At 45.2% G+C, this 12,356-nt stretch overlaps 1 protein-coding gene across 4 annotated transcripts in view; it reads right to left on the bottom strand.

Annotated features, from left to right (window-relative positions):
• Nucleotides 1-271: 271 nt before the first annotated feature.
• CEPT1 (choline/ethanolamine phosphotransferase 1) overlaps nucleotides 272-12,356 on the bottom strand; it is a 28,996-nt gene continuing 16,911 nt past the window's right edge. Inside the window, exons 4-6 of one of the 4 annotated variants that reach the window (XM_017835524.1) lie at nucleotides 5,343-5,427; nucleotides 1,134-1,265; nucleotides 272-554 (exon numbers count right to left, since the gene is read on the bottom strand). In XM_017835524.1, the coding sequence (XP_017691013.1) occupies nucleotides 405-554; nucleotides 1,134-1,265; nucleotides 5,343-5,427 (367 nt within the window). In that variant the 3' untranslated portion in view covers nucleotides 272-404. Of the gene's footprint in view, nucleotides 555-1,133; nucleotides 1,266-5,141; nucleotides 5,258-5,307; nucleotides 5,428-11,675; nucleotides 11,761-12,356 lie in introns of those variants that run through there. The other 3 variants (XM_017835526.1, XM_017835525.1, XM_017835527.1) reach the window with 3 other exon arrangements.

The raw sequence follows: 12,356 nt of genomic DNA, 5'->3' as shown, positions 1-12,356 counted from the left end.
GATTTGGGGGAACAGCATCTCAGGGGGATGGATTTGGGGGAACAGCATCTCAGGGGGATGGATTTGGGGGAACAGCATCTCAGGGGGATGGATTTGGGGGAACAGGGGCTGAGGGAATGGATTTGGGGGAACAGGGGCTGAGGGATGGATTTGGGGGAACAGCTGAGGGGCTGCATTTGGGGTGTGGGGCAGAAAACCCCTGTGAGGCAGCAGAGCCAGGGGGCAGGGGGGGCTCAGGAGACCCTCCCCAGCTCCTGTCCCACTGCTGGAAGGACAGTGCTCAGCTCTGGAGGACCAGAACTCCCTGAGGAATCTCCTGGGAAGGGACTTTGCACCAGATTTCAGTGTGAGCTCCCCGGGGTTGCATGTTTGGGTATTGGTATAACCTGGTTTGTGTCAGTAACTCAAACCCCCAAAATCAAAATGCTGGCACTGCTTCCAATCAGCCATTTTAAACCTCTGACTCCTAAATCTGCTCTTCTTACACACACACACAATATTAACTTGGGTTTTTTTCCCAAGCCAGGAAATGAAGTGAAAGGAAAATATTTCACCTGAAGGGGGAATAAACAAAATAAAACAAAATAAAATAAAATTAAATGAAATTAATTAAATTAAAATAAAACAAAGTAAAAAAAATACAAAATGAAATTAAATAAAATTAAATTAAATTAAAAATAAATAAAACAAAAATACAATGAAATTAAATTAATTAAATTAAAATAAAATAAAACAAAAAGAAATGAATTTTATTTAAAAATAAAATGAAAGTAAATTAAATTAATTAAAATAAAAATAAAATACAATAAAATAAAATGAAATTAATTAAAATAAAATAAAAATTAATAAAAATAAATGAAATTAATTAGAATATAATAAAAATAAATTAAAATAAAACACAAATAAAATGAAATTAATTAAAATAAAATAAAAAATGAAATTAAATGGAATTAAATTTAAAATAAAAGAAAATAAAAAATAAAATAAACCAAAACAAAATAAAATAAATTAAATTAAAAATAAAATTAAATAAAACAAAATAAAATAATTAAAATAGAATAAAAATAAAACAAAATAAAATAAAAACGCCAGGCATGGCTGAGGAGGAGGAAGGGGCAGGACAAGGTACTCACTGCTATGGTGGAGCCATTTTTGCCAACTCCCCCTGTGAAGATCACACCAAAGTAGTTGGTGCAGGAGAAGATGGTTCCTGCCACAGTACAGAGAGCTGGGAATATTTTCACCTGGATATTCAGGATTGGAATCTTCATGGGAGAGAGACAAGAAGTTAAAACGATGCACAAACAAACTGGCTTTGGGTTCAGGTTCCCCAGTGCACCCAAACACTCCACTTGTCCAGGGCTGTATTTGCTTGGCTCTGCCAACACAGGGATTGCAGCTCCTCCTGGGCACACAGGGAGACATGTTCTCCAACAATTCCATACCAATCCTCCCTCAAGCCTCCCACAAAGCCAGGCTGATCTCCAGGCACACGAGAAGAGCCCCCAAAAGTGGGCCAAGAAACCAAGAATAGTTGCAAGTCCCTCCAGGGGAGGGAAATTCCTCCCTTGTCTCTCCTGGAGCTGGTTCTAAACTCCCACCTGCACCAAGACCCAGAGAAACCCTCCAGAAAGGGGCTCCGAACCTTTGGGCATGGCCAGGGAGGTGAGGAGAGCCCAGAGGAGGCACCTTGGGGTCCCTGAGTGGGGCAGGAGGGCTGAGGCTGTCAAAGAAGGGGAAAGGAGCCCAATTTCCAAAGTTCCCTTCGGGTTTAAGTCTCAAGCAGAACATGAGGAAGAGAAACGACAAAAAATAGCCCAAATGAAACCCCAGGAAGTTCATGGAAGGGAGTGTTTGGAGATAACTGCCCCAAACTACCCAACTTTATCTGGACCACCACGAGAAAGCTCCTCCCTGGGGAAGTGTTGTGGTGGAACTCCATGGAATAACCCAGCTCAGCCCCCCAGGGCCAGCCCTGAGGAGCCCCAGGGAGCTCCAAGTGTCTCTATTTTGCTTTAATTTCCCTCTCAGAAGAGGGAAACCAGGGAATATTTGGAGCTGGAAGCATCGAGTCCAACCTCAGACACCCCAAAACCCCACCCTGGGTGTGTTTTGTCCAGACATCCCTCGAACTTGAAGATCATTCTGGAAGATTTTGAAGATTTTTTTTTTTTGTTTTCTGTGACATTCAACAGCTTCACCTCCTGATCCTCCCAGGGCAGAGCAGCCTGAACCCTTCCCACTCTCCCAACCCTGCCCTGGAGGTTCCTGCCCAGCCTGGGGCAGCTCCACAACACTCCAATGTATTTTTGCCTTGCTCAGGCTGCCTCTTTAAGGTAAAAAAAAAAAGAAAGATTGTAGAGAAAAAATAAAGGCAAATAAAGCAAAAGGATGAATGGCCACGGACGGGGCATCAGCCATCGATGCCAGGAGTTCAGGGCTTCCAAGGTCTCCCCTCAACCTTCCGAAAGCAGGTCCCTCTGCCTCAGAGAGGGAACTTTGGTATTTAAAGGATGGGATGAAATGGCTTTTATAAGCACAAAAAACCACTAACAAGCTCCAAACAGGAGTCAAGAGACATCAGAGTTGACATTTCCCTGAGGTAAGTGGAGAAAAGAACTCCCAGACACGACAAAGCCCAGAGAAAGGTGCTCAGGGAGGGGCAGGAGGGGGAAATCACAGTTAAACCCCCCAATTTGGGCCAGTTCTGCTTCGTTAACACCCTCCTGTCTCCTGCCAGGGGCAGCAGCACCAGGGAGGGCTGAGAGGGCAGAAATAACTCATCATTAATCATTAATCACTAATGAGGAACAGCCACAGCCTGGGATCTGGGAGAGGAGGGGGATAAAAAGCTGCTAAATGGGGACAAAGTGGAAGCAGCAAAATCAAGGAAATATCAGATGATTTTAACTTTTTCCCTCTGAAATGTTCCCACAGGATGGAATTGCAGCCCCTGGATGTGAAACCAGGGGATTCCTTGGCTGTTATTCCATAGATCACTGCAGCCCAGGGAATTATTCCGACCCTCCTGGGGACTGGAAGGGTTTAATCTCAAGTCAGATCCGTGGGGAACTTCCCAAAAACCATGTCAGGAATTCAGAGAAGGGACAAAAAGATCCACATGGAACTTCACAAAAACCAGGAATTCTAGGAAGTGTCATCAAGTCAAATCTATGCAGAACTTCTCAAAAACTACGTCAGGAATTCAGGGAAGTGTCACCAGCCAGAGGTTTTCCAGGGAAATCTCATTCTGTGTTCAACCCTCTGAGACTCCAGGGAGCTGCTGGATCCAGGGACATCCCAGGAAAGCAGCATTCCAGGTGAGAGCCAGCTGGGATGGTGGGAGGCATCCCTGCCCAGGGCAGGGGTGGAATGGGATGAGCTTTAAGGTCCCTCCCAACCGCAACCATCCCAGGATTCCAGGAAACCTGGAGCAGAGGGGTTTGCCCTTGGAGCAGCTGGCACAGGGAGCTGTTCCTGAAAGAGCTGGAGAGGGACTGGGGACAAGGGATGGAGGGACAAGACACAGGGAATGGCTTCCCACTGCCAGAGGGCAGGGATAGAGGGGATATTGGGAAAGAATTCTTCCTGGTAGGATGTGGAGGCCCTGGAATGGATTCCCCAGAGGATGCCCCATCCCTGGGAGTGCCCAAGGCCAGGTTGGATAAACCTGGAGCAGCCTGGGATAGTGGGAGGTGTCCCTGCCCAGGGCAGGGCTGGGGCTGGATGGGATTGAAGGTCCCTTCCCACCCAACCCACTCCAGGATTCCACAATTCCAAATTTTGGTTGGGAAAATCCCGGCATGTCAATAGGAACACGTGGCAGCAGGAAGGGAACAGGGTCAGGAGAGGTTGGAAGAACCTGGATTAAAGCAAGGCTGGGATATTTTCCCAGAAAATTGCTGCCAGGAACTGCAGAGTTGGTGCCATCGGAGTTCTGGGATCTCAAACCCCAAATAATGAGGGAATGGGCAGGAAAAGAGCCCATTTCCACCAGCTGAGGGTCAGGGAAGAGACATCAAATCCCACACCCAGCTGGGAAACCTGGGTCCCAGGAGTCCTTCCCACAGGGCTGGATCCCAGCTGGAATGTGGAGCTGTCCATGGACTCTGCCTGAGGAACAACAACCTCCAGCTCCACATTTCCGAATCCTTGGTGCCTTTGGGGAGGAAAATCCCAGGAACTGCAGGACTTTTCTCTTGCTTTCAACAGTAAAATAAATCAGTATATGGAATATAAACTACATAATCCATGGATTAAACAAGTTGCCCTAAACTTGCTCCCTTCATTCCCATTTTCCCAGTGATCCCAAACTCACCATCTCCCAGGAATTCTCCAGCTCTAGGAGTGTTTAAGAGGCTTTAAAAGGGAATTTATAGGGCCAGAAAGGAGGGAGCCAGGACAGGGACACCCAGTTTTATGGGATACAAGGAAAGGAAATGAACTAAAGCAACAATTCCCCAAAACCATAATCCCGCATTTTTCCCACCTGCTCTTCCCAGGGGAAAGTGGAATGTTTGAGTGCACGACCCCCTTTGGATCCCGTTATTTCCCTCCTCCCCCAAAACCAGAGCAAATCAAAACTCCCACCCCCAAATCCCAAATCTCATCAGACATTCCAGGGTTAGGAACGTTGCTGTGATTAGTGATTAACTATAATTATAATTAAGAACAAAGCCCATCAAGTGCCAGCTGACATGGCCTGGAGAGCCCACAGGAACACATCTATATCTATAGATTATATGGTTTTATATATATGAACATATAAAGTAGGTATTAAAACATATATAAAATAGATATATAGATATAAATAAAATAGACGCAAAATTAGATATAAAATAGATGCAATAGATTTAAATATAGATATAAATATATATAAATTATATATAGAGATAAAACATATAAATATAGATATAGATATAAATATAAATCAAACATTCATTTAATCATTTAATCCCAATTTAAAAGGGAAAAAAAGACAATTTGGGGTTTTTCCCTCATATAAATCAGAGTCAGCCCCAGCCAGGCCCAATTATCCCCAAATCCTCATCCCAATTTAATGCTCCTCCACTGCCTGAAATCCAGGGAGGTTTTCCCAGGATTTCCCTGAAGGCCCATCGAAATCTGGCCAATATTTGATGTTTTTCCAGGTGTAAAATAACCTTTTTTTTTTTTTTAGTAGCTCTGGCCCAGCCAGAACCAGGGAATTCCACGTGATCGACTCCAAAAATTCCCATTTCCCTCTTCCGAGGAAAATCTCCTCCCAAATCAACCTGTGCAGGGAATTCATCCAGGGAAAAGCAAAATAAATCAGGATAAAGTAAGAAGAGGAGCAGAATTACCAGAGATTGCCAAAAAGGAGGTCCTCCAATCACTGCCAGCAAATGCATGATTATTATGAAGATTTGCACTTCAGTCACATCAATTCTGATCAGTACAAAAAGAGCCAAAAAAAGCCAATTATTCCGAGCACTGAAGCAATTCCAGGCTGTTATTTGCAAGCTCAGCACAGCAGCTCTGTCATGCACCCAAAATCCAGGGAAAAGGGCAGAATTCCCTCAGAATTTAGGGAGAAAATCAGTGTTTGGGGTTTATCGGTGAAATGGACCCTGGTTATCCCAGTTATCCAGAGGAGAAGGTGGACTGTCACTGCTCAGGGTGGGAATAAATATCCAGTTTGAACCTTCTCCACCAAAAAAACAGGATTTATCAGAGATGCTGGAATGCTCAGGAGGTGTTTTAATGCCTTTGGGTGTTATTGGCCTTTTAAAGGCCTTTGATTCCCTGCCTTTAATCGGAATATTCTCCCTGAGGCACCAAGTTTAAAAAGGAAACACAAATCCCTGGAGAGCCGGAACGGAAAAGGTTGGAACCAGGAGGGAGGAACCAACTGTGGGGGTGGAAAACTGGAGGAAAAGAGGGAATTTGGGGGTTTTTTTAAAGGGAATGAAAAAGTCCTGGAGGAAGAAAGAGGGAAAAGTGGGAGTGGAAATGAATAGAGGGAAGGGGAAGAAAAGAAATAGGAAAGGAAAAGAAATAAATAGGAAAAAAGGAAATAATAATAAATTGTAAAAAAAAAGAAACAAAATAATAATAATAAAAATAATAACTATGAAATAAATATATTAACATATAATTAATGTATACAATAAAAATAAATAATAAAATAGTAATGAATAATTAATAAAATGAAGTAATAATCAAGAGAGAAATAGAAATAAATAAAAATAAATAGAAGTAAAGAAACATACAAGTGAAACAAAGAGGATGGACTTGCTGGTGTGTTATATATTCTATATATAATATACATAATGTTATATATAACATTATATACTATATATAATGGTGTTATATACTTTATATTATATATGTATACATAACATACATATGTATAATATAATAACATTATACATAATATATTATATATATATAATGTTGTATATTTTTTATACCTTATATATATTACATATATATAATTTGTGATTTTATAGACACATAAATAAAATACATATTATATGTATAACACACATATATATATAATGTAAATATAAACATATTATATAAATATAAACATAATATATAATGTAAATATAAAATACAGGCTATAAAACATATAAAATATAAAATATATAACCTATATAAAATATAAAATAAAATCTAATATATTATATATTAATATACACGATATATAATATACTATACTATTTTTTTATATTCATAAAATATGGAATTTTTTTGCCTGTTGCCTTCAATACCCTCCCAGCCCATGGAATCATTTCAGGATCAGCTCAGGTTTTCTCCCAGGGCTTTGGAAGTGGATTCTCTCATTTGGGGATCTCCAGCCTGGCCAAAATGCAGGGCTTTGGGGCAAAAATAATTTGGTTTCAGCAGCAGAACCAGGAGCAGGAGGGACAGTCCCGAGGCTGCGGCCAAATCCCATACAGACTATTTGGGATATTTGGAATATCCCCCAGAGCAGGGACAAGGGAAGGGCAACAAGGGCTTTGATGCCCCTCCTGCTGTCCTGTGGATCATGGAATCTGGGAGTGCTTTGGGCTGGAGGGACCTCAAAGATCCTTTGATTCCCCCCTGCCCTGGGCAGGGACAGCTCCCACCATCCCAGGGGGATCCAACCTGGCCTTGGGCACGCCCAGGGATGGGGCATCCTCTGGGAATTCCATCCCAGCCCCTCCCCACCCTCCCAGGGAGGAATTCCTTCCCAGCAGAAAGACATTGGAAGGAATCTCTCCTTTCATTGGAGTCTTCTCCCAGTTTTCCTCCAACAGCTTTGGCTGAACTTTCCCAACATCTGTGAAGAATCCATGGATCCTGCCCAGGGCAGGGCTGGGACTGGATGGGATTGAAGGTCCCTTCCCACCCAAACCATCCTGGGATTCAGGATTCTGCAGTCCCTCTGCTCTGGAGCCAGGCTGGGAGAGCTGGGAATGTTCCCCTGGAGAAGGGAAGGCTCCAGGGCTCCAGGGCAGCTGGATCCCGTTCCAGCCCCACGCTCTCCTGCCTCCAGCTGGGCCTTGGCTAAAACACCTCCTCCGCCCCCCCAAGGAGTCCCTGTCCCAATTCCCAGTTTTCCTGGTGCTCTTTGTGTGGCCTCAGGAATGATGGAAGCCCTGAGGGAGGGTGGGGAAGGTTGGAAACCTCTGGAAGCCACACGACCCAACCTGACTCCATGTCTGTGCAGGTACAGGTAGATACAGGGAGCAAGGGGAGGAATAAACGGGAATGAATTCCCAAAAAGCCACAAGTTTTGCCACCCAAAAGACACTGGATTGGCACCAGTGTTCCCAAAAGTCCTAAACAGGGACTAAAAAAGTCCTTAAAATGGAAACTAAGTGGAAAAATGGGATTATAAAACAAAGCAACCACAGCTTTGCCAAGGGGGATCCTGAGCAAAGGCACAGCCGGGAAAGCTCAACCCGAAATTCTGGCCTCCTCCTCAGTGGTTAACTCGGGATTAATGCTTTGCTGCAGGATTAACTGAGCTGGGTTTACACAAAAACCCATACATTGCCTCAGTCACTGGGCTGGTTCTAAACTGGGAAGCTCCCAGGAAAATGGGAAGGGAAAAGCAGGGAAAGCACTCGCTCAGTTTGGATGGAGCCTGGCTAAAGCCTGGCTTTGGATGGAGATTGGCTAAAGCCTGGCTTTGGATGGAGATCACTAAAATCTGGCTTTGGATGGAGATCACTAAAGCCTGGCTTTGGCTGGAGATGACTCAAGCCTGGCTTTGGGAGGGCTGCAGTGCCTGGGACAGGCTGTGCTGAGCAGTGACCCTGTTCCTGCCCCACTGTGGCACAAAAGGCTGGAGTGGCCCTTCCATGATCAGGGCTGAAGAACAAACCCCTGGAGCTGTGGCTCATTGAGCAAATCCGAGTCAAAAAATCAGGGAAAGAAAAGCAGGAAGCAGAGAAAGGCCCCTGGTCCTACATTCAGTGCCTGGTTTAATTCCTGCCATCACATTAGTGACGCCCACAGACCCGTGGGACAGCAAAGGGATTTCCAGGCAAGGAGGGAAGGAGCCAGTTCCAAGCTGCTCTCCTCTCCCTGTGTCTGTCTCTATTCCCCCTCATTTCAATCCTGCATCCCAGGATCCAGGTGGGAAGAGCAGGAATGCCAGGAGAAGCCTCAGAACTGGGTTATTTTTAGAAAGGGGGATATTTTCAGCCACTTCCTCCTCCCTGCCGGGTTCTGTGCCTGAAGTTTCCCGACCAAACCCATCCTGTCCGCGCTGCCCAAACACCTGGGACATCCAGATCCATGAAAACGGGGCAAAGGAAACAATCCCTTCTCCCAAGGCATTCCCACACCACAACAGAGGGATGGGAAGTTTCCTGGGGCAGTTCCTCAGGGGACACAAGGAAAGCAGGTCTCAAACCCTTCAAAGGAACCCAGGGCTCTGTCAGAGGCTGCACAAACAAACAGGAGCCCCTGACGGGGTCTGAGGTCCGGGATGGGAGTTGGGAGATCCTGGATGGGGCTTTGAGATCTCTGGGAACATTCCGGCAAGGGAGGAGAACAAAGGGCTGATGGAGACAAAGCAAAGGCTCTGACTCAACATTTCACACAAAGCGCCCTGATGGAATCCGATGGCAGGGCTGGGAAAACCTGAAAACAAGGCTGGAAAAAACTGGGAAAAACCTGAAAATAAGGCTGGAAAATGCTGATTCCGGAGCAAAGTGACAGGCACTAAATAATTAATAATAATTAAATGAGGAATAACAACCAGGAGCTCTGCAGGAGGGAGGAGGGAGTGGGTCAGGCAGTGCCAACGCTGCCCCAGGCTGAACCAAGGGCTGGAAATGGGAATATCCGAGGGTTTAATCCACACAAAGCCAGGGAAGCAGCAAAGCTGGGAGTTGTAAAAGCCCATTTCAGCCCTGCCTGAATTCCCAAGGCAGCAGAAGGTCTACAGAGTTTCCAGGGGCTCCCATTCCTGCAGAGGCATGGAAACATCTCCCTCTCTTTCCACTCTGCCTTGGTACAAACTAGAAAGCAGAGGAATTGCCAGTTTTCCAACTGTAGTGCAGTTTTCCAGCAGAAGATCCACAGAATCCCAGACTGGTTTGGGTTGGACCTTAAATCCCATCCCATTCCACCCCTGCCCTGGGCAGGGACACCTCCACCATCCCAGGGGGATCCAACCTGGCCTTGGGCACTTCCAGGGATGAGGCAGCCACAGCTTTAAGGTCCCTTCCCACCCAAACCATCCTGGGATTCCAGGATTCTGGAGCCCCTCTGCTCTGGAGCCAGGCTGGGAGAGCTGGGAATGTTCCCCTGGAGAAGAGAAGGCTCCAGGGACACCTTGGAGCCTTTTCCAGGGCCTTAAGGGGCTCCAGGAGAGCTGGAGAGGGACTGGGGATAAAGGATGGAGGGACAGGACACAGGGAATGGCTTCCCACTGCCAGAGATGGGATATTGGGAAGGAATTCCTGGCTGGGAGGGTGGGGAGGCCCTGGGACTCTGGGATGGAATTCCCAGAGGATGCCCCATCCCTGGAAGTGTCCAAGGCCAGGCTGGAGCAGCCTGGGATGTTGGGAGGTGTCCCTGGGATGGTGGGAGGTGTCCCTGCCCAGGGCAGGGATGGGACTGGATGGGATCTGAGGTCCCTCCAAGCCAACCCATCCAGGATTCCATGGGAATGCTCTGCCTGCCCAGCCTCTGCAGGCACTGGACAAACATCTCCTGGAATGGCCAAGGTGGGACCTTTTCCCCCTGGACCCTGCAGCAGCTCCTCTGCTCTGCTCCCGTGGAAAACTCTCCTCATCCAGCTCCAGCAATTCCCTCTCCTCCCACAATTCCAGCTCTTCCTGCCCCACAGCCAGACCGAGGAATATTCCCCCATGATTGGATTTTATGGCTCTTTTCCCCCCAGGGGCTCCCTGGGCACTCAGTTCTGTCCCAGCCTGGAATCCTGATGGAGCTTCTCCTCCCTTTCCTGGCCCAATTCCCGTTTCCCTGCACTGTTCCCAGCCTTCCAGGGATTATCAGCAAAGCATTTCTAAATTCCTGGCATTTCTGGCACCTGATCCCTCCAAGTGATTATTATTAATAAAATATACTATATAATAATGTTATATGTAAATAATATTAAATGTGTAAATGTTAAATATTATAATGATGGTGATGATGATGATGATAATAATAATAATAAAGAAGAAAAGGGAGGAAAAGAGAGGGAAAAGAAAGGAAAAAGAAGGGAAAAAGAAAGAATAAAATAAAATAAATAAAATAAAATAAAATAAAAGCCAAACAGTTCTTGTTTCTGGTGGGAAAGTGTTGAAATGGCAGCAACAAAAAGGTTCCTCCAGCTTTAAATAGTTCCAACATGATTCCATTCCTACCCTGAGAGATTCTCCTGCCTGGCTTTGAGGTGAAGCCAAAACTGGGATAAAACAGGGAGGAATCTTTAAATCAACCTTTTGTGTTGAACAGGCAGCTTTGGAGTAAACAACAACTTAAATACTTTAAAAATAGTTTAAAAAATACCTTTTTTCCAGTTAATTTGAATTTTTCCCTGCTCATTTTTTCTCCTTGTGTTAAATATTAAATATTTAAATATTTATTACAAAGCAGCATATATAATATTTATTAATAATATATAATATGTTGTATATATTATCTATAAAATATATGTTATTATATATAATAATATATAATAGATACATATACACTAAATATTATAATACACATAAGCCAAAACTAGTATAAATAGGAACCTTTAAATAACACTTTTGTGTTGAACAAGCAGCTTTTGAGCAAAAAACCAAATATAAAAAAAAAAAAATTAAAACCATCCATTTGTTTCCAGTTCATTTGAATTTTTTCCTGCTCATTTTTTAATATTTAAAAATAAAATAAAAAAAGAAAACTTTTTTCCAGTTCATTTGAATTTTTTTCCTGCTCATTTTTTTCCAGTTAATCTGAATTTTTCCCTGCTTGTTTTTTTCTAGTCAATCTGAATTTTTTTCCTGCTCTTTTTTTTCCAGATCATTTGAATTGTCTCTGCTCGTGTTTCCCTCCCGTGGGAGGTGTCAAAGCCCAGGCAGACCTGCTCAAAGGCGGGGGAACCCCCAAACCAGGGGGTTCGGAGGGCAGTGCATGACAGAGGTGCTGTCCCCGCTCGGCCGAGCCTCCGGCACATCCCGGGAATGTTTTACCGTGCAATTCCAGACCCAGGGTCCCAGAATTCCCGAGAGCAGCTGGATGGCCACAGTGCAGAGCACGGACTCTGTCACATCGAATCTATGCCGGAGAGAATTCCTGAGAGCCCGCCCGGAGCTCGCCCTGCCCAGGAGATCCCGGGATCCGGGATTCCCAAATCCACACGGATTGGGGACAGGGTAAAGGACAGGACGAGGGTCAACAGCCCAAATAAACCAAAGGGGAAGGAGGGAATGGGAATGGGGGATACACCTGGAACCTTCCCAGCAGCTTCCCAGGATCCACGATCCCCAAATCCGCAGGGACTGGGGACAGGTTGAAGGGGCAACGAGCTCCAAAAAACCAAAGGAGAAGAAAGGAACAGGAATGGGGGATACACCTGGAACCTTCCCGGAGCTCTGCCCTTCCCAGGAGCTTCCCAAGGATCCGCGATCCCCAAATCCGCACGGATTGGGGACAGGTCAACGAGCCCCAATAAACAAAGGGGAACAAAGGAATGGGAATGGGGGATACACCTGGAACCTTCACCCAGGAAATCGAGGGTTTGACCCAAACTGTGAGGGGGAAATGAGGGAATGGAGGGAAATTCCTTGGGGGAAATGAGGGAATGGAGGGAAATTCCTTGGGGAAATGAGCGAATGGAGGGAAATTCCTTGCGGAAATGAGGGAATGGAGTG

Source organism: Lepidothrix coronata, unplaced genomic scaffold, assembly GCF_001604755.1.
Source record: "Lepidothrix coronata isolate B3197 unplaced genomic scaffold, Lepidothrix_coronata-1.0 Scaffold259, whole genome shotgun sequence".
Classification (NCBI taxonomy): domain Eukaryota; kingdom Metazoa; phylum Chordata; class Aves; order Passeriformes; family Pipridae; genus Lepidothrix; species Lepidothrix coronata.
This window is presented reverse-complemented; position numbering and strand designations above follow the sequence as displayed.